The 20,861-nt window shown below is 38.7% G+C and overlaps 1 protein-coding gene and 1 pseudogene across 2 annotated transcripts in view; both read right to left on the reverse strand.

The window, feature by feature from the left end:
* Positions 1 to 9,332, reverse strand: part of PTPRO (protein tyrosine phosphatase, receptor type, O) — a 345,855-nt gene extending 336,523 nt beyond the window's left edge. Inside the window, exon 1 of one of the 2 annotated variants that reach the window (XM_006866027.1) lies at positions 9,042 to 9,332. In XM_006866027.1, the coding sequence (XP_006866089.1) occupies positions 9,042 to 9,116 (75 nt within the window). In that variant the 5' untranslated portion in view covers positions 9,117 to 9,332. The remainder of the gene's footprint in view (positions 1 to 9,041) is intronic. The other variant, XM_006866028.1, reaches the window with a different exon arrangement.
* Positions 9,333 to 12,953: 3,621 nt separating this feature from the next.
* LOC102831624 lies at positions 12,954 to 14,353 on the reverse strand (annotated as a pseudogene).
* Between the last annotated feature and the right edge of the window lie 6,508 nt (positions 14,354 to 20,861).

The following is a 20,861-nucleotide window of genomic DNA, read 5'->3' on the forward strand; positions in this document are numbered from 1 at the left end:
TGAGGTTCAAACAGACTTTGAGGTTGAGTGCTTAAAATCATTTGCAAATCAACCATAGCTCTGCCGATGATGTCATCCATGATGACATCATCCGCAACAGACTTGGGTTTTGAAAAGTGTGTGTGAGACGAGTACTGAAACAACTCAGAGAAGAGCAGAAAAAGAAGCATTTGAACATCTGCAAACAAAATTTGGACTGATACTCAAAGGAAGGTAAGTTTCTTTTAAAAATTGTTACTGGTGATGAGACATGGACTCATCACTAAAAGCCTAAGAGTAAACAGCAGAGTATGGCATGGAAACATTCTCAATTGCCAACGAAGAAAAAGTTTAAAAGTCAACCATCAGCTAGAAAATGTTTATAGATATCTGGTATTCTCAATGGCCATTACTGGAACACTGTCAGGAAAAAGGTTCAACAATCAACAGTGTTTATTACAATGAGAAGTTCACTGAAGAGCTGAAACCTAAACTTCAGATTAAATGCAGAGGACTATTATCCAATGGTTACGAATCGGGCTGCGAACCACAGTTCGAAAATACCAGCGGTTCCATGGGAGAAAGATGAGGCGTTCTGCTCCCGTAAAGATTAACAGCCTCGGAAACTCTGCGCAGGGTCGCTATGAGTCGGAACCGACTCCACGGCACATAACAACAACATTATCCAAGGGCACTGTGATCTTGCGTGACAACGCATGTCCACACACTTCTGCCCACACCGTTGACACTTTACAAAAACTTCAGTTTCAGGTGTTAAAACTATCCTCCCCCCTAAAGTCCCGATCCATTGTACTTTTATCTGTTTGGTCCCCTGAAAGCAGCCCACAGAAGATGAAGTCGTGAAGACGACAGTGAATTTGTGGCTAACAGCTCAGTCAAAAACATTTTTTTAAATAAGGGAATACAAAGTCTTGTTGACAGATGCACAAGGTATATTGAAAATCAAGGAGATTATGTCAAAAAATTATGTATTTGTCCTTTTTAAAACTTGATTAAAATACTACAGCCAGAGTGCAGATAATTTTTGACTCACCCTCATAGTTATCACCTCCATGATGAGATCTAATATGATGCAATCATTCCCATGATGTGATTTGATATTATTATGTCTGATCTGATATAATCATCCTATATGTTATAAATCCTCATTTCTGTGAGAAGTGATATTGTGGCACCGTAAGATAAGCACGAACTGCTAGCCTAAAGGTCGGTGGTTCAAACCCTCCAACTGCTCTTGAGAATCCCTGTATAGAGTGTCAATGAATTGGAACTAACTCAACGTCACTGAACAACAGCAACAACCTGATATTAACAAAGCCTGATGCAATCTGCAGGATTAGGTAGCATCTTGAGTCAAACTCTATGAGATATAAAAGGAGAGAGAAAGAGGACCTACTGCCATATGAAAGAAGAGCCAAAAGTGGAATGCATCATTTGGACCTGGTGTTACTGCACTGTGAAGCTTCTAGATCTAGGGAAAGACTCATGCCAAGACACATGGCGATCTCCATGGAATGTTGGACCTACAGGTGCTAAAAGGAAACAAGGAATTTTTTCCAGAGCTAGTACTCTGAATTTGGACTTATAGCCACAAAAATTGTAAGAGAATAAATTTCTGTTTGTTAAAGCCATCATCCACTTGTGTTATTTCTGATATAGCCATACTAGATAACTAAGAGAGTGTCAAATAACAACAGAAAGTAAGGTAGACACAGGAATTAGGAATCAGACTTTAAACAGGACCATGTACAAAGGGTACTATTAATTCTTTGAAATTCTCTGATATTTGGCTTGTTCTTGGAAAACACATGCTCTTCCAGATGAAACCAAAAAGAAATCATGTTCTAGATCAATACACAAGTCTATATGTAGATGACACTATGGGTTAAGGATAATGAGACTCAGGCCCACAAATTTTTCTGTGCTTGCTTTGGTCAATAGAAGGGTCATAAAGAAGGAAAAGTATTTATAGACTGGTAGACTCATGATGCTGTTTTCTCACAAACACATAAGTCACTGACTTTAAAAAGTTCTGGGAAGAAAGAGATAAAAACAACAAAAGACTCAGTTATCTAAAAAATAGCTCAATGAAATGGTCCAAAAAGAGAAACAGCTATCATTTAAACTTCATATACATTGTTATTAACAGATACGGTTCTGATTTTGGATCTCTACATTGTAGATAAATTGCAGATATATAGTCCTGGTGTGGTGCTGTAGGATAAGGACTGGACCCTACCAATAGAAAAGTCAGTGTTTCAAGCCCATCAGATTGTACATCTGGTGGTAATTTCTGTAAGAATATGGATATAAGTTCAAAGTCCTACTTCCAATTCTGATTCTCTGTTTCTAAAATATTTATCCAAATGTATTATTTTTTCTCTCACTCTCTTTCATCTCAATTTCTTGACAAAAAGGAAAGAAACCTCTATAGCCTTGTTTCAAACACCCTCTGTTTGTTTGGTGATTTAAAAATATTCTGAAGGAAAAAAACACTAGACTTTAAGTAACTAAAAATGCCTAAGGAAAGAAGAACTCTTTTATTGGAGAATACGTTCTATATGAATGAGTTGAAAATTACTCTCTGACAGGATGGGGTGGGGGGGAATCTATGAATGGGTGTTTTGGAGACATAAAACAAGTATGAGAAAGGGGAATATTAGGAGTAATTGTTGTTGCTAAGTACTGCCAAGTTAGTTCCAACTCATAGCAACCCTGTATAGGGTAGTGAATTTGAACTGTCAACTTTGAGGTTCAAACAGACTTTGAGGTTGAGTGCTTATTCTGTGGTGCCACACCAGGAGGAATTAGTGATAAAAAATTATATGAGAGAGACATCAGAAGATATTTCCTATTATCCTCTGAATGACTGTTAGAACAACTATGGAGCTTGCTGGACCAAGAGCAACAAAGAGGTTAAGAGTGTTTGTGTTGTGTTGTTCCAGTCTCATCCTACCCTCATTCACCCTTTGCATACCATACTTGTGCCACATTAACTTTCTTTTGACTTCTAAAATCAATGACAAAGTGCACAAAAAGTATCTCAACAATTTATTTAAGCAGTGAAGGGTAACAACAACAGATCTTTTAGATCACCAAAGAAGAGTTCTCTAAATCATTAGGTTATGACCCTAGATTATACACCACAATATATATAAACAAGACCAGGGTGTAGAGAATGTTTCATCTCTTAAGGGAAAAGTATTATTAAAAAAATAGAGGAATTTCTGCTACTAGAAATATAGAAAGTTTTGCAAGTTCTGGTTGGTAGTGGTAAGAGGAGAAGAATGATGTAGAAGACGGAGTAAGAACATTACCTGTATATCTGGGTACTGGCTAAAGTTGTAGGTCACATTTAGAAGTAAGGAAAGCCATTTCCCCTTCTATTTAAACTGCTGCCTTTTAATTCATGACATTAAATAATGTGTGGGGCAACAGTGATGACTAAATGAAAAACTGAGGTTGTTACTTTTTAGGAAGAATAACACTGGTATTTTTATTTATGATTTTAATAAATCTCAGTGTAAGTGGCTGATAAAATTTTATTCTTCTTAGGGCATCATTAAGATTTTACTCACATAATGATAATTTTATTGTGTTTCCCTTAAAGTTGTGTTCATAGGTCAAGATTATGATATTTTGGTATTTTTAATCTGAAATGATACAATGCAAAATATTGAATCTTTTTTGTTAAGAGTCTACTAAGAATTCTTCTAAGGAAGAGACTACTAGGAATTCTTCAAGGAAGACTGTAGAAGAATTGATGCATTTGAGTTATGGTGTTGGAGGAGAATATTGAAAGTGTCATGGGCTGCCAAAAGAACCAATAGATCCTTTTTGGAAGAAGTGCAGCCAGAGTGCTTCTTGGAGGCCAAGATGGCCAAACTTCTTCTCTCATACTTTGAACATATTGTCAGGAGGGATCAGTCACTGGAGAAGGATATCATGTTTGGTAAGGTGGAGAGTCAGAGAAAAAGAGGAAAATCCCCAAGGAGATGGATTGGCCAAGTGGAAGCATCAATGGACTCAAGAGTGGCAACAGTAGTGAAGTTGGCCCAGAATTGGGCAGTGTTTCGTTCTGCTGTGTATAAGATGGCTATGAGTTGGTACCGACTCAACTACAACAACAACAGCAACTAGGAGTCCTGGCATGGCACTGTGGGCTAATGCATCAGACTGCAAAGTTGTTTGAACTGCAAAGGTCAGTGGTTCAAGCTCACCAGCTGCTCCTTGGAAACCCTATATAGGGTCGCTATGAGTCGGAATCGACTTGACAGCACTTAACAACAACAACATATGCCTGGAGTCCTGGTGTGGTGCTGCAGCATAACACTCTGGACTACAAGGTTTGGTTTGAATTGCAAGGTCTACCAGCCACTCCTCAGAAACTCTGTACAAAGTCACTGTCAGAAAGAACCAACTCGATGTCACTTAACAACAACTAGATGTCTAACACCATATGCTAAAGAGCACAGAAAACAATGGATTATAAGAGATATATCTTTACTTCACAAATATTTACAACATATTTGAGGTAGTTAGATGAACACAGTGGGTGCTTTATAGTAAAACTCATCACTGTACTGAGGCTATGCTTCTGAAAATAGAGACAAACTGGAATTGTGTATCTGAAGGCATCAAATTAAGGAGAAAATGAAAAATAATTGTCTATACCCTTGTTGCTAAAATTTCTATTGTGTACACTGCTGCCAATCACAGTGGTTTATATGGGTGCATCAACTAACTGTACCCAACACAACTTATTCTTTTGCAAATACTCATATAAACTGGTTTACATGCCAAAACAAAGCAGAGATATGATGTGACATTTCTTTTCTTTTGTACAGCAGGGAACAAAAGAAAACAGATTTGCACAATGGTAGATATCATCACTCAATGACCTGGAGAAGTCTGGGACAGTGAACCTTCTCCAACTTACTGGGGTGATGCTGTATGTATAAAGCTTTTTCTGAAAGGTTGGCAACAACATTCATCAAATAAATCAGTTGACAGAAAAATTAATGATAGTAAATGTCATTGTGCAAAAAATGGCCTAGCCTACTTCAGACTGATGAAAGTATAACATTTTATCTGCCAACACTATATAGTATGAGGGTGCTTATAAAGTTCATGGAAAAATCCCCTTATATTTTAATTCAAATTTTCCACAAACTTTTTGAAGCCCTCTCATATATAGTGTGGATGAAACCTCAACAAAGAAAGCTAAGTTACCTGTGTGTGTATGACAGAGGAAGTGGGGGAAGGGGGAGAGAAGGAGAATATGCAGGAAGAGGGAGAGGCAGAGGAAGGGGCCCAGGGAAGTAGAGAAAGGAAGATAGACAGTGGAAATAGAGTATTTCTCCTCAATGCATAGAATTGCCAGCACTGTAACATGCATGCTTTATATAGCTAAATATAAACCTCTTTCAGAAAATGCAACATTAAGGCCCTTTCAAATTTATTGTTCTTTTATTATATAAAAAGCAAGAGCAAAAATAAAAGAAAACAGGGATTTAGAAGCACAGAAGGACACACACAAATCTTACAAGTTTAGGGCTATATTCCTGTTGATTACTGATAGGCACCATTTCAAGGAAGGCAGAATTTACATTTCTATGATGTCATAGTCTACAATTTGCTTCTTAGTTGAGACAGTGCTGAAACTGAATGATCTAATACAAGGCACAATTTTCAGGGAGAGGTTTAGTCAAGATTGAATGTAGTTGTTGTTATGTGCTGTGGAGTGGGTTCTGACTCACAGCAACCCTGTACAGGGTTTCCAAGGCTGTAAATCTTTATGGGAGCAGAAAGCCTCATCTTTCTCCCATGGAACGTCTGGTAGTTTCGAACTGCTGGCTGTGAGATTAGCAGCCCAATTTGTAACCACTACGCTACCAGAGCTCCTTAGTCATGATAGAATAATTGAGGTAAACTCATTGATTCCACTAGGAATTATGTGAAGATGCACAAGAAGGAGCTCACCAGATAAATACTGTGCTTACTGTTTATATGTGAGTGGAAGACTATGGGATTGGAAGAATCTCAGTATACTTGATATTATAGTTCTACTTTAAAATTTTTTTATATACTATCAATAGCTGAAAAATATTTTTGTAAGCCACAATTTGTTTAGGTAACATTAGTTAAGATGAGGCATTCTACTCCCGTAAAGATTTGCACCCTCGGAAACCCTGTGCAGGGTCGCTATGGGTCGGAACCGACTCGACAGCACACACCAACAACAACAACAGTTAAACAAATATTAACTCCATAGTAGATGTTTTATACTCTAAAATACCTAATTATATGTGCCTATCACTAAGCCATAGGTAAAAAATGAAGTCCAGAGACATCAATGGCTGGTACATTTAAATTCCCTTAGTGAAAAGGGTTATGCCCACTCAGACACATTGAAAATTTCAGACTTCCCCACTGTTTATATCAGGCAGCTTGCTTTGGAGTTATGGAAAGGTAGAACTATAAATCAATCATTATACTTGAAACTCTTCTGATTTATGGTCTTTAGGGATTTTCAAATACCTTTTCAGGATTTGAAGGCTGTATCTTATGAAGTAGGGAACGATTCACTGGTTATAACTGAGGGATATGGAGATTTTTTGGGAGGTGGGGAATGGTTTGTTTCTGATTTAGCACACATAGAGTTTTTTAGATCTTATCATTTCAATCTAGTAGATAATTTGGTATTCAATAATGGATTTGTGTTTTATTGTTCCTGTCACCATTGACATGTTAGTTTGATTTTATAGAGCCACTTATTGGATCTTTTATTCAAATGCATTTCCAGACTATAAAGAGGTTATATTTATGTGTCCAATTTACCATGTAATTTGTTGTTGTTGTTGTTAAGTGCCATTTAATCAGTTCCAACCCATTTGACCCTGTATAGGGTTTCCAAGAAGTGGCTGGTGAGCTTAAACCACTGACCTTGTGATTTAAACCGACTTTGCAATCCAGCACACTAATCCATAGCACCACACCAAGACTCCACCATGTAATATACTATCCCCAAAATGTAAAAAGATTGCACTTTATACCCAATTTACCACTTTGAACATCTCTAGTCAACTGTAATAAAAGAGGATTAAATGAAATAACATATGAGTGAAATATCCACATGATTGGTACATAATGGGAATTAAGTATTAATAATTGCCTTCCTTTCTCTAGTAAACTTTATATTTATTACACAAAACTAGGTAGTTACATAAAATGAAGAGTATGATTTGTTTTACCAAGTTATTTGTCCCATTATTATGATAATATTCCTTTAAATGGCAAGCTTTTTGGATGTGTCTACTATGTAACACCATTGACTACAATTGGCATTTATCTTTTAATGTTAATATATATATATTCTGTGAAACAGAGTTAATGTCTGTTATACTCCCGAGATTGCCAGCATGCCATTATTGACTACATTTTCTCATTACAACATTGTTTTAAATCAAATATTGCCCATTTTGCCATTTTAATTTCAGCATTCTACCTGCCCCCTCCAAGCTACACAGTCTCTAATTTCTAAAATTCTTAACAATGTGGAAAAGTTAAATAAAAACTCAGGTGCAAATATTGGGTCTGAATCAGCTGTCATTATACATTAGATGTTATTCAGAAAAATATGTAGTGATTAAATTTCTCACTTTGGGTTCATAGCAATTGTCACATATGATAGTTGTTGCAAAGCTTATCAAATTGTTAGAAAAATTAATAATAAAACATGAGTCTTATACATTTTTGATATGTATTTAAAAGACCTTCTAGAGTGATGATATATGAGCAAGCTTACTAATTACCATACAGTGTTTTGAATAGAAATTATTATTGATAACTTCAGAAAATATAAAAGCATATTAAATACAATTTTGAATCTTACTTAACACATTGCATTTCTGTTCCTTCTGGAAATGATTTATCTTATTTTCCAGTAAGATAAAGAGAAATATGGAGTGTTTAAAATTAATGATATTCTTAATTCATCTGTCCTGTTCCACTTTATCCTTCCTTGTAAGGCATTCATAATTAATGATGCATATAAGCAAGAAGTGACCCTGTCTTTGATAAGAAAACATTTGCATCCATTAATGTTTCATTCATTTCTTGAGTATCACAATGGTGCTGAAAGGATAGCTCCTGGTCACCTGTCGACACACTTGAGTGTGCTTTGTAAGAGAAAAGAGGGACTTAGGATAGAACTAAAGTAAACCCATTGAAGAGGTGAGTGGGAGACAATTACCTCACAACTTCACGCCACTTTCCAGAAAAACATCTACCTTAAATTTCTTCAAAAACTGTATGCACACTATAGTTGTCAAACTAGGATTTTTTTAAAGCACCCCTTTTTCCATTTCCTCAAAGTAAAACCCTGAAGCAGAATATTCTAAAGAAGAAACGAAAATGTTATTTATACAGTTTTTCCTGTCATTTACTTTGATTTCTAGAATCCACAGTAAATATATGAAAGTCTAGAGAGTTTTTAAAGGGAATTATAAGAGCAGATACAAGGACTTGAGGCTCAACCTGACACTCTAATCCTTGAAAACCATGCCCACGACCCATCCCTGGCAATCCATTGGTGTCCAGGGAGCCGAGACCCGACCCCGGTGTACAATTCTAGAAGAAGGTAAATTAAAACAAAGCAGCCACACACTCTCTGTTGGGGGCGGGCATAAGGTTAAGCCGTATTGGAGTGCTGTAAAGACTAGAACGGAAAGTGACTTCCTTTTGCCCAAGAAAGCACTATATTCAGCAGCCCACCTTTAATGTGGATTCCAGAGACGCTAAAAGAGCACAAAGGGCGAAATCTGAAAAGAACAAACTTCCCTCATTCTTTCTCCCTCATCTCTCAAAACTGCCAGAAACATGCACACGCCAGGAAAACAAAGCGTGCGTCCAGGCTGCACTGTCTGTTCTACCCGCTGCCTAGCTATTGCACCCGGGTGCGCGCCGCTCCCCAGCGGCAGAGCTAGGGTGCCTGAACACTGTCGCGGACCGGACCGCCAGGGCGCGGTGGGTTCCCCTACCTTGAGCAGCACAAAGAACCAGAGCAGAGGCAGGAGACGCCGGCTGCCGCACGCCTCTGTGGGCAGGTGCCCCATCGTGGCACGGACAGGGACCCGAGGGGGATGGTGGCGAGGGCAAGCTCCCCGGGAGGCCGCTCACAATGGCGAACTGGGGTTGCAGCTTCAGACCATGGGCGCCGAGGCTGCTCCTGGAGGGCACATGCTGCCTTTATCGTCCCCCTGAGCCTGCTCCCTTTCCTCTTCTGTGTCCGGGGTCCTCCAGGAACGTGCCAGGCGCAGCTGTTCTTTAATGGCTAAGGATGGAGAGGGTGGGGATTAGAGTGGGCGAGGCTCTGCAGCTTCTGGAGGAGGCACAGGGTCCGCGTGGTGAGGGAGAGGCGGAGACCCTGCAAGCAGTGGGCCACAGTCTTCTGAAACAAGGATACTCTCACTCTGGGTTTAGGGCTTACCTAATGACACCAACCACCGGAATCTCCACAGATGCCCTCACTGCAGGCTCCATCCCACCCCTTCCCACAGCCTCAGGGTCTCAGAAGTTTTGTGGCATTTCCTTGACTTCTCTTGAACAACCCGGGCAGATCCCAATTCTCTCTCCATCTTCCTATATATGCTCTTAGTTTAGAATGTAAAGGATTAGTAGCCCTTGTTGGAAGGAAATGGTGGTTGTGGTTGTAGTGGTGGAATAAGGTGTGTGTGTGTGTTTTGTAGACAGAGTTTTCCTCCTGTCTTCCATTCTCTCCGTCCAGTGTAAACCTTCTCAACCTCTCTATGCCACACTCACCAAGAGAAAATAGCATAATTATATACATTTCCCATTTGAAACCAGGAGTTCTTGTAAATTTCAAAATCTGTCCTTTGGTAACAAAATTTATCAGATTTGATGCTGAATGTAGAAGAGGGATAAAGAGGGCAGGATGGAGAAGTTATTTACAATAGTTAAACTGTGACTTCTGAAAATCCCAACCAATGAATTTCAAGTTTTGTGTTCCTAATCTATTTACCCATTCCTTTGGCTGAAAGATATAAAGCTGCAAAATAAACTACAGGTGCACTATTCAAGTATAAGGGGAGCTAAAAAAGTTCAAGGAATTTCTTTTTTCATCTTTCAATTCCATTTTTCCATGAACCTTTTGGGTATCCCTCTTATAAATCAGTCCTTCTTACCATGTAAATTACTTATGTTTTGCCTTGTCGTTAATGGCGCTTCCTACTTACTCTTGAGTTGCACATGGACACCAGGAAACAGGCAAGGCCATCTTAGTTGTGAATGCTTAGACCTTGGGAGAGGAAACCACTTCCACTCAGTCATATACTTAAGGAGTGGTAGTGAAGAAAACCCAGAGCTAGGAGTCCTGGTGTGGTGCGGTAGGATATTACCACAAAGTCAGCAGTTCACTATGAATCAGAACTGACAGGATGGCATTTAACAACAATAAGCTTTACTCTGCATTTGCTAGATGATCAATGATTATACATTACTCGTTCAATTCGAGTGTGTCTGTGCTGAGAAAGTTTCAGATTAAGTAAATTTAATGAGTTTATTTATATGTAAGGAGCCCTGGTAGTGTAGTAGTAGAGGATTAAAAGTTGAACTGCTAACTGCAAGGTCAACAGTTCACATCGAGCAGCCACTGTGAGGGAGAAAGATGAGGTTTTCTACTCCCATAAAGATTGATAGCCCCAGAAACCCTATGCAAGATAGCTATGATTCAATGGCACATAACCACCACCATATGTATGTGTGTGTGCAGAGGGTCTTTGCAATTCACGACTGGTTTGTGTTCAACTACTAATGAAACGATTAGCAGTCAGAATCTACCCAGCAACATTGTGGAAGCACGACCTGGCAATCTGCTTCTATAAAGATTATAGCCAGAAAAAAAAACAAACCTATGGAGAAGTTCTACTTTCTAACAATACTTTAAGTTGCCATGAGTGGAAATGACTCGATGGGGAGTCAATTCCACTATAATGAGTATGTTTGGTTTAATTATGTGTGGACTAAATGCTCATAGGAATAATTATAGAATGATGGTTTCAATTTACAAGAAAATACTGTCTTTAGTGTCTTCTTTTAGAGGCTTCTTTTGTTGTTTTGTTCTTCCCTTCATATGTTCTCTATAGTGCCCTTATGTCCACCGTTAGTAGGGCACTGGACCTTCTTTTTCTCATAGGAGACGTTTAGCTGTTTCTCAATCCCTCTAGGTCAGGCTTCTGAGCTAGCTGAATACTTTATCTTGGGGCTGCACTAGTAAGGGCTTTGGTTTGATATGTGAGTATTTATGTTTTGAGACATCTGAAAACAGCATAGTATTCTTACCACCAAAAGTAGCTCTTGATTGTTCTAATATCTAGAACCAAAGGTATGTGAGATCAGTGGGAAATCCATGCTCACTATATGCCCAAAATTCCTCTTTTCAATTGAGTTTGATATTAAAGTGTAGGTGTTTCTGTGTTTGAACTCTGGAGGTATATGAGGATATGTATGTGCAGATGTGTGTGTATGTCTGTGTTGTGATGAAATAACATGAAAATATTCAGGTGTGTGCTTATGTGTATGAGTAACATAGGGATGTAAGTTTACCAGATATATGTAGGGCATTTGAAAACAATTCAACTGATCATAAGCGCTTCCATGATTATACATACATTTATGTAATCATATTTAGCTTTGATCTCTTTTTATTTCTTTCTTAGTCATTAATATTAGAAATTTCTTAACTCTTGCTGTATATACATATGTATATCTAAAGATTATTTTTTTAAAGTTAAGAATAAACAGTAAAATATTATTAAATCAAGAATTAGTAATTCATATCACTAATATTCAACTAGAAACACTGTGATTAGAGGGCCTATGGAGTAAAGGCATTATTTCATAATTACACAATATTTTCTCTCCAGAGAAAAGTATTTTACATTGCTATTGCTAGATAAAATAATTTCTATTCATTTTTAATGAACTTAAGGCAATAAGCACTGGATCATTAAATCAGTTTGAACTGCATGGTTAATGCTTCAAATCCACCAGCCACTCCTGGGAGGAAAACTTATGCAGGGTCATTATGAGTCGGAACTGACTTGATGGCACTTAACAACAACATCAACAACAAAAAAAAAAAACAATAGTCTTGTGACTCTTTCTTTCTTTCTTTTTTTGGAAATATATCACTATTACAAAGAGTCTCACAAACTTGAAAATAGTCTGAAAAAGGAAACTAGACTACCAACCTCCATCTGTAGAACCGGGGGAGGACTAAGGCAGGCAGTGAGTTCTTGGCTTATTGGGGGCCAGGCTGTAACAGTGTAAAGGATGAGAAAAGAACCAATGTAAAATCAGCTGATGTTGCCTTATTGTTGTTGTTGTTGTTGTGTGCCGTGGAGTTGGTTCCGACCCATAGCGACCCTATATAGGGTTTCCAAGGCTGTAAATCTTTACGGGGGCAGAAAGCCTCATCTTTCTCCTGTGGAACCACTGGTAATTTCGAACTGCTTACCTTGAGGATAGCAGCCCAATTCATAACCATTATGTTACCAGAGTTCCTTGATATTACCTTAAGGAGGCTGTAAAGTACAAGGAATCCCTGAAGGTCTGGCCACCACCCCTCCTAGAATGTTCAGAATAAAGGTACCTTTCTAAAGCTACCAAGCAGGTACTCTGCATGTCAGGGTTTTGTCCTGTGAATGCTGAAGAGCATCCTTTAAGGTTCAAAACTAACAGCTGCTAGAAGAGTTCACCAAACAGAAGTGCCCTGAGCAAGGCTCAGGGCCCTGGTTCTGGTCTAGTCCCTGGGGATATTTATATTTAAAGTATTTTTATATAAATACACAGAGAAATAGAAAATATGCACTCTGAGAGGCTTGGGAGAAATGTGAGGCACTTTGCAAGAAGCCAGAGCTGGAGTGGTCTACTCAGGCCACCTTGACCTCCTCCTTGACCCCTTTGGCTTCAGGCTTCTTGGTTTTTTCTTCCTCTGTGACTTCTTTCTTTTCTTCTGAGTCTTTCTCTTTTTCATCCTCAATGTTGACTCTCTTGGCTTTTTTGAAGTTAGAAGACTTCCTGCATCCACCCTCTCCCTCCTCATCAGAGTTGGAGAAGTCTTCTTCACAAGCAATTCATTTGTTAGAGGAACAGATTGAAATGCGTTTGTCAGGGTCCTCTTCATCCTCATCACTGCATTCTTCTGGAATGGCATCCTCAGGAATTGCCTGCATTTGGACCCCAGGTGCATGGGGCAACATCCTCAGGTTCTCAGTCTCTGTTTGATCTTCTCCAACTACTTCTTAGTGTTCTGGTTTGTTATATTGAAAGCACTGATCTGAAGCTTGAAATCTGGTCCAAAATATTCAAAGTAATCATTGTATGGAAGCTCGTTAGGGATATCTGTATTCAGAACCACAGCTGTTTCATATGTCCAGCAACGAGCAACATTATGAGTGGTGTAACCACCTCCTCCCAGCATCAGCATCGGCAGGGTAAAGTTTCTCACAAATTCCACACACTTGGCATACCCTTTGATGGTCAAATTGAACCAATCTAATAGATCCCCAGAGAAGCAGTCAGAGCCACACTGTAAGACAACTGCACTAGGCTGGAACATCTCCATTACTTTGGATATGACTGGCATGAAAATGGCCTCATAGGATTTGTCATCGATCCCATCTCGGAGTGGGAAGTTAAAAGCATAATATTTGCCTTTGCCAGCACCAATATCCCATAAATCCCCTGTTACTGGGAAGTACTCTCCATACTTCATGACCTGGTCTGTGGTATAGAAGGCCACTTCCATGCCATCACCATGGTGAATATAAATGTCAGCATACAGCACCCTCTGGTGATACTTTAGCAGTTCCAGGATGGCCAAAACGATATCATTGACGTAACAGAAGCCAGATGCCTCAGACTTCTTTGCATGGTGCAGGCCCCCAGCCCAATTCACAGCGATGTCCGTCTGCTGCTTATTAAATTTCACAGCGCTTACCACAGAGCCACCAGTAGATAAATGACAAATCTCAAATAGGTCATCAAATACCAGAAGTCTTCACCAGCGTTGAATCTCTGCATCTGCTTGCTATACTCATGACATGTTGTCTGGGTGGATGGAGCACAAGAATTTAATGTAGTCATTGCTGTACTTGGTCATCTCTTCAGCATTGGCTTTGTGAGGGTGATAGATTTCCATCTTATGGTAGAGACCATAGTTGACCAGCAAATTGTGAGTCATGTGGATTCGATGGGGCTTCATTGGGTGACCTTGCCCATAGTAGTAATTTCCAACATCCCTGTCGTACTAGTAACAGACTTTCCTCCTGGTGCCGAGTCTGCGCCATCTTGCTCGCCTCCCGTCCCTCCCGTCAGTGGGTTTGTCTCCTTGTGACTCTTTCTTGAAGAGACTTCTGAGGAGAAGGTGAATGCTGTATTGTCAGCAGTTGGGATTTTTAATCCATATACAGAGTTGAATGTTCCTTTGAACTATTGACTGGCTTTCCAATGAAATACTAACAAAGTATGATAAATCATAGGATGCTTTTTTTCAAGACTCCACATCAACAAGAATGGCCATGGGCGACACACAGTGACCATAATAATACATCACATTCTCATGGTAATTTGTACTTCACCAATGACTTTATCCCAGTGTGGCGCTGTGGATTAATGCGCTGGACTGCAAAGTCACTTGAATCACAAGGTTGGCAGTTCAAGCTCATCAATCACTTCTTGGAAACACTATGCAGGGTCGCTATGGGTCAGAATCGACTCGACAGCACTTAACAACAACAACAACAATGACTTTAACACTCTTGATCTGATTTCACTGTCACCACCATACTTTTATCATTACCACCAAGGACCACCCCGCCCCGCCCCCGCCCCCCAATACTACTTCTCTGGAAGATAATTTAAATGTAGTCAAAGAAAACATAAACTCCCTAAAACATGTGTTTAAAAATTGATCCTCAGAAAACAAAACAAAACAAAACTTTCTATTTTGGGGGAAATAATGATTAAATAGTGAACGACCAAGAAATTGAATGTATTATTTACGTGTATAAAAAGCTTGGTTTTTACGAGGAAAAGCCTAAATCTTCCCAAGTGTGTATACATGTTTATATGTGCCTTTGTGGCTCATATTTATCTCTTCTATAGAAAGTGAAGCAATAGCTGCTACAGAGAAGTAGCTGGAATCCCTGTGAGAGGTTTAATGAGAAGTCAAATGGAACTCTTACAGTGCCTTTGCCAATGAAGCTCAATTCTATCCTCCAGGGAGGAAGTCTAATGTAGTTCAGTGTGTTTAGTCCTGGCTTCCACTACTGAAATCGCCTGCGAGACTGTCAGCAGTTTCAGTATTAGATACTTGTATTTATAGTGTTGTTCGATGACAACTTACTTTCTATGAAATTCACAAAAAATAAAACCATTGATCTCTAGCCAATATTCCATTTGAACAACATGGTGATGACTATTCAATTTGCCACCTATAGCTCACATATTATAATTATTAAAGCACCTAAACTGTGGATGATATGTAATATGTGTTCTTGATATAAGATGATCAGGCAGCATTTTGATTTTTAATTTATTTGAGCATTTGTTTTAGTTGTTTGCTTGAAGAACACTTGTTTCTCACCTAAAAGATGTGTTGACAATTCATAAATTCTGTCTTTCAATATAAGAATGATTGACGGCCTTCAGGTGAATAGCATGTTCCATCTGCCAAGATTTATTATATTTTTGCTATAGTTGAGAAATAGTGAAATTTATTACAGAAGGTCATTTTTGCTTTGTACATTTTTTCCTATTGCTTCCTAAATAATTCCTAGTTAAGGGATTTTTTTTCTTCCAACTACTAATCTGTCTTTGTTTCCAACTTCTGCTTTCCAATCAGCAATAATTATCAGAGAATCTTGATGACATGTTTGATCAATTCTAGATTACAGAACTTGACAAAAACCTTTAATTTCTTCATTTTTGCCATTATGGTTGATATGTAAATTTGAGCAACAGTCATATTATAGCTGGTCTTCCTCATAGGTATATTGATATCCTATTTCTGACAGTGTTATACTTCAGGATAGATCTTCAAATGTTTTTTGCTTGTTTTTGAGAATAAATGTATGACTGTGACACCTTTCTTCTTCAATTTGTTATTTTGGGCATAGGATACCATAAAATTGTCAGATTCATAATTACATGGTTTAAAACCAAAAAAGTGTGCATCAGGGTTGTATTCTCTTAGCATTCTTGTTCAGTCTGTATGGTTAGCAAATGATCTTACATACTAGACTAGATGAAGAAGAAGAATTCAGCAGTAGGGTTGAAGGAAGACTCATTAATCACCTTCCATGTGCAGATGGAGTCCTGGTATGGCACTGTAGGATGAGGACTGGACTGTCAGTGGTTCAAACCCACCAGCCACTCCTCAGCAGCCCTATGTATATACAGGGTCTCTATGAGTCAGAACCAACTGGACAGCACTTAACAACAACAACAACAATGTGCAAATGACACAACTTTGCTTGCTGAAAGCAAAGAGGATGTGAAGCATTTACTAATGGGCAAAGACTACAGTCTTCACTACAGATTATACCTTATCATAAAGAAAACAAAAGTCCTCACAACTGGACCAATAACCCACATCATGATAAATGACAAGATATTAAAATAGTTAAGGATTTCATTTTACTTGGATCCATAATCAATACCCATGGAAACAGCAGTCAAATAATGAAATAACATACTATATTAGGCAAATCTGCAAAACACCTCCGTAAAGTGTTAAAAAGCAAACATGTCCATTTAAGGACCCAGGTGCATCTGACCCAGACTATGGTATTTTCAATCACTTCCTGTGTATGCAAAACCTGGACAATGAATAAGAAAACCAAAGGATTGATACCTTTGAATTATGGTGTTGGTGAAGAATATTGAATATACCATGGACTACCAGATGTGACAACATAGGATAATCATTGGACTGCTAACCACAAGCTCAGCAGTTCAAACCCACAGGGCATTCCTTGGAAATCCTATATAGAGTCCACTGGGTCAGAACCAATGGCACTTAACAACAATCAGAAAAATGAACAAATCTGTCTTAGAAGCATAGCCAGACTGTTCCTTAGAAGGAAGAATGGTTACTTCATCTATGTACTTTGGACATGTTATCAGAAGGGATTAGAAGGACATCATGCTTGATAAAGTAGAGGGTCAGTGAAAACGAGGAAGATGATCAACAACATGGACACAGAGACTGCAACAAGGGTCTCAAACCCAGCCATTGCTGGGCAGAGTTTCTTTCTAGTCTATAAAATAGTGTCACTGGGAGTTGGAACCTACTTGATGTTGTTGTTGTTGTTGTTAAGTGCCGTCGCGTCAGTTCCGACCCAAAGCGACCCTATATAGGGTTTCCAAGGAGCAGCTGGTAAGCTTGAACCGCCGACCTTGCAGTTCAAATGGTTAACCCACAGCGCCACACCAGGACTCACTCCAAAAACAATGTTGTTGTTGTTGTTAAGTGCTGTTGAGTCGGTTCCGACCCATAGCAACCCTGAACAGGGTTTCCAAGGCTGTAAATCTTTACCGGAGCAGAAAGCCTCATCTTTCTCCCGCGGAGCGGCTGGTAGTATTGAACTGCGGTTCGCAGCCCGATTCGTAATCACTACGCTACCAGAGCTCCTTCCAACAAAAATAGTACCTTTATATTATAGGGTAGCTGCGCCTATGTGCCACAAAATTATGTGACTCAAAGAAATAAGAAAACATATATAGAAAAATCAGCAGATTATTTATCATTGAACACAAATTGCAGCCATAAATTGAACAATGTCTGATCAGAAAAGCAAGTTGTAATTTTTTTAGATATTATATTCTCTTTTAATCATCTTCTAAGATTGCTGTTTGTTGTTCTTAATATTTCCTTTAATTGTCCTAAAATTTTAATAAAGTAAAAGTCTTGAAACAGGCTTAAGTTATACAATTTATCCCATGTTTTGCTTATGTGTGATGTGTGAACTCTTAAAATAATTTTTTTTCTTAGCATTCTAGATAATGGTATCTACTTACATAAGTATCATCTACTTACCTAGCCATTATTTATAAGTAAGACCCTTGAATAAGTATAATTAGCATTAACATCTTTCATGGAGGATTTACTTTAGCTTGGTAAAAAGCCTGCATAGAACTTGAATATAATTTGTAACTGAAGTAAACTTACTGTTTTCTAAGTAGAAATGCTGTTTTCTGATTCTTCTTTCCCTTTCCTCCTATCCTTCAAATTAAAAATGCACCAAAATATTTACTGAGTGTCTTCTATGTGCCATAAGGATTGCTGCATACTTAAAAAGCGGTTGAAATTTTGCTGATGGTGATTTCAGATGCTGTGAATATGGAGTCTCTTGTTGTTAAGTGCCATTGAGTTGGTTCCGACTCACAGCAACCCTGTATATGGTTTCTGAAGCTGTAAATCTTTGTGGGAGCAAAACGTCCCATCTTTTTTCCTGAGGAGCGGCTTGTGGGCTCTAACAGGTGACCTTAAGGTTCACGGTTATCCTACTAGATAGTACAAATGATTAAGCACTTGACTATTAACTGAAAAATTGTGGTTCAGCCTGTCCCCTCAAGAGGTTCCTTGAAAGCAAGATCGGTGGATCTGCTTTGAAAAGGACACAACCATGAAAACCCTATGATTTGAAAATGCGCTGCCTTAAGTGCTAAGCATTCTACCAATGATGTGGTTGTTAAGTGCCATCAAATTGGTTCCAATTCATAGTGACCCTGTATAGGGTTTTCAGGGAGCGGCTGGTAAGTTTGAACCACCAACCTTGTGGCAATCCAGTGCTTACGCTACACCACCACATTAGCAGTTATGCTTCAAATTGATCGCAAGACATTGACTTTCATGCTAAAACTCTGAAGCTTATTTCCAAATCTATCTGTGAGAGAAGATGTGAGGATGACTACAGTGTGAAGAAGGGTGGAGGATGCTCCTCTGATAGGTTGATGCCATTACCTCTATTAGCAGAAGAATCTGGAAGAAATTTTTTGAAGGAAGCATGGTTCAGGAAGGCATAAATATTCTGGGAGAAATGCCAGTGTCTCTAGGAAAGACCAAGACATTCTTCTCATGAAATGACATGAGGAAAAGACAAAACTATGAAGTTGTATTATTTTTCAATATGCTTGCATAATGGCAATATTATTAGAGGAAAAATTTGGGAGGAGTTGAATGTAGCAATTCCACCTCTTCTCTTGGATGATTTGATCATTTGGAGAAATTATAAGGGTAAGTACTTAACATTTTTAGAGGATGAATTGAATGAAATCCAATCAAGGATCAATAACATGTCAAGCCTTTCCGACCTTTCTTTCTCATCTAACTCTCAGCATCCTGGCCATCAGACCACTTTAGTACATTGACTTCACCTTCTATTTTATGGAGGAGATGATCTAGGCCCATCAGGTAGCAACTTCTTCAACTTCCCTGACAATAATTATAATGTCACCTATATTCACTCCCATCCTGTCTCCTCCTTTATTGTTGAAAATGAGACAATTTCTCTCCACCGTCTAAGGCACTTATTTTCTGGAGCCCAGTCCTCCTTCTAACCTTCTCTGTTCTCATATTTTTAATCTCTTGTTTTTTAGTGGATTCCTTTTTTGTTTTGTTTTGTTTTAAACTTTTTACCTATGCTTGTGCCTTTAGAATAGAAAGGAAGAGAGAAAGAAAGAATGAGCGAATGCCTTCATTGAGTCCATCATGATTTGGGTTGCTGCATTTTCTTGTTTACCTACCTTCACTCCTTGTCACTACCTCTTCACAGTAGTCCGTCTTCATTTTTTTCCACCATCTATCACATTCTGGCTTCCATTCCCACCATATCACCAATCCTGCTCTCACAAAGGTCACTAGAAACCTCTGAGAACATATGCAGGACAGCTACCTATTTATTATGTCCTGTCTAGCTGAATTTCTCCATTCTGTGATATATTATAAATCCTAGCCTTGATTCCTGTGATTATGGGCCCATTTTGAAGTGAGTTGTTAATGAGGCAGAACTAAGAATTAAGGATGTCCCTGTCTTATTCAAGGGTGTGATTCAACTCACCTTCCTTAGTTTCTCTTGGGAGTCCTGGTATGGCACTGTGGAATAATGCACTGGACTGCAGGGTCGACTTGAACCACAAGGTTAGTAGAACCGATCCCACATCACTTAACAACAGTTTTTCTTACAGGCATGGTCTGACTCCAGTTTATAGAACTGCTTTGGAAATGCTCTCTCTCTCTTGCCCTAGACCTTGCATCTGGCTCTTTATGTATGACCTCGATTTCCTGGGACTTTTGGCCCAACACCTAACATGATTCACCAGCTCTTGTGGTCTTGTGCATAAACAGCCTGTCATCTGACCTGCTGATTTTTGTTCCTCAGCTTCTAAGTCAGTACATTTGGGACTTGCTGACCTCTACAGTTGTATGAGCCATTTCCTCCAACAGTTGTGAGTTTTGTGAGACATCGCATCATGTTACAGGACCCTGGGATGTGAAGAGGGTGATTGATATCAAGGATTTTGAAGTGGTGTAATATGTTGAAAAAGTCAGAAAATTATTTGTTGCTGTTGTTATGTGCTGTGGAGTCGATTCCAACTCATTATCTTAGACCTCTTAGGGCCAGTCTTATGTTAACTTTTCTAAAATAAATTATTCATGCAGCATATGACATGTTCTCAAATCTTTTTCCTAAAATATGTACTTCTATGATTTTCCATAACCCATATTCCTTTGGTTTTCCTTCTATGTTGTTATTGTTAAGTGTCAACAAGTT

This window comes from Chrysochloris asiatica, unplaced genomic scaffold (genome assembly GCF_000296735.1).
Source record: "Chrysochloris asiatica unplaced genomic scaffold, ChrAsi1.0 scaffold00086, whole genome shotgun sequence".
NCBI classification, from domain to species: Eukaryota; Metazoa; Chordata; class Mammalia; order Afrosoricida; family Chrysochloridae; genus Chrysochloris; species Chrysochloris asiatica.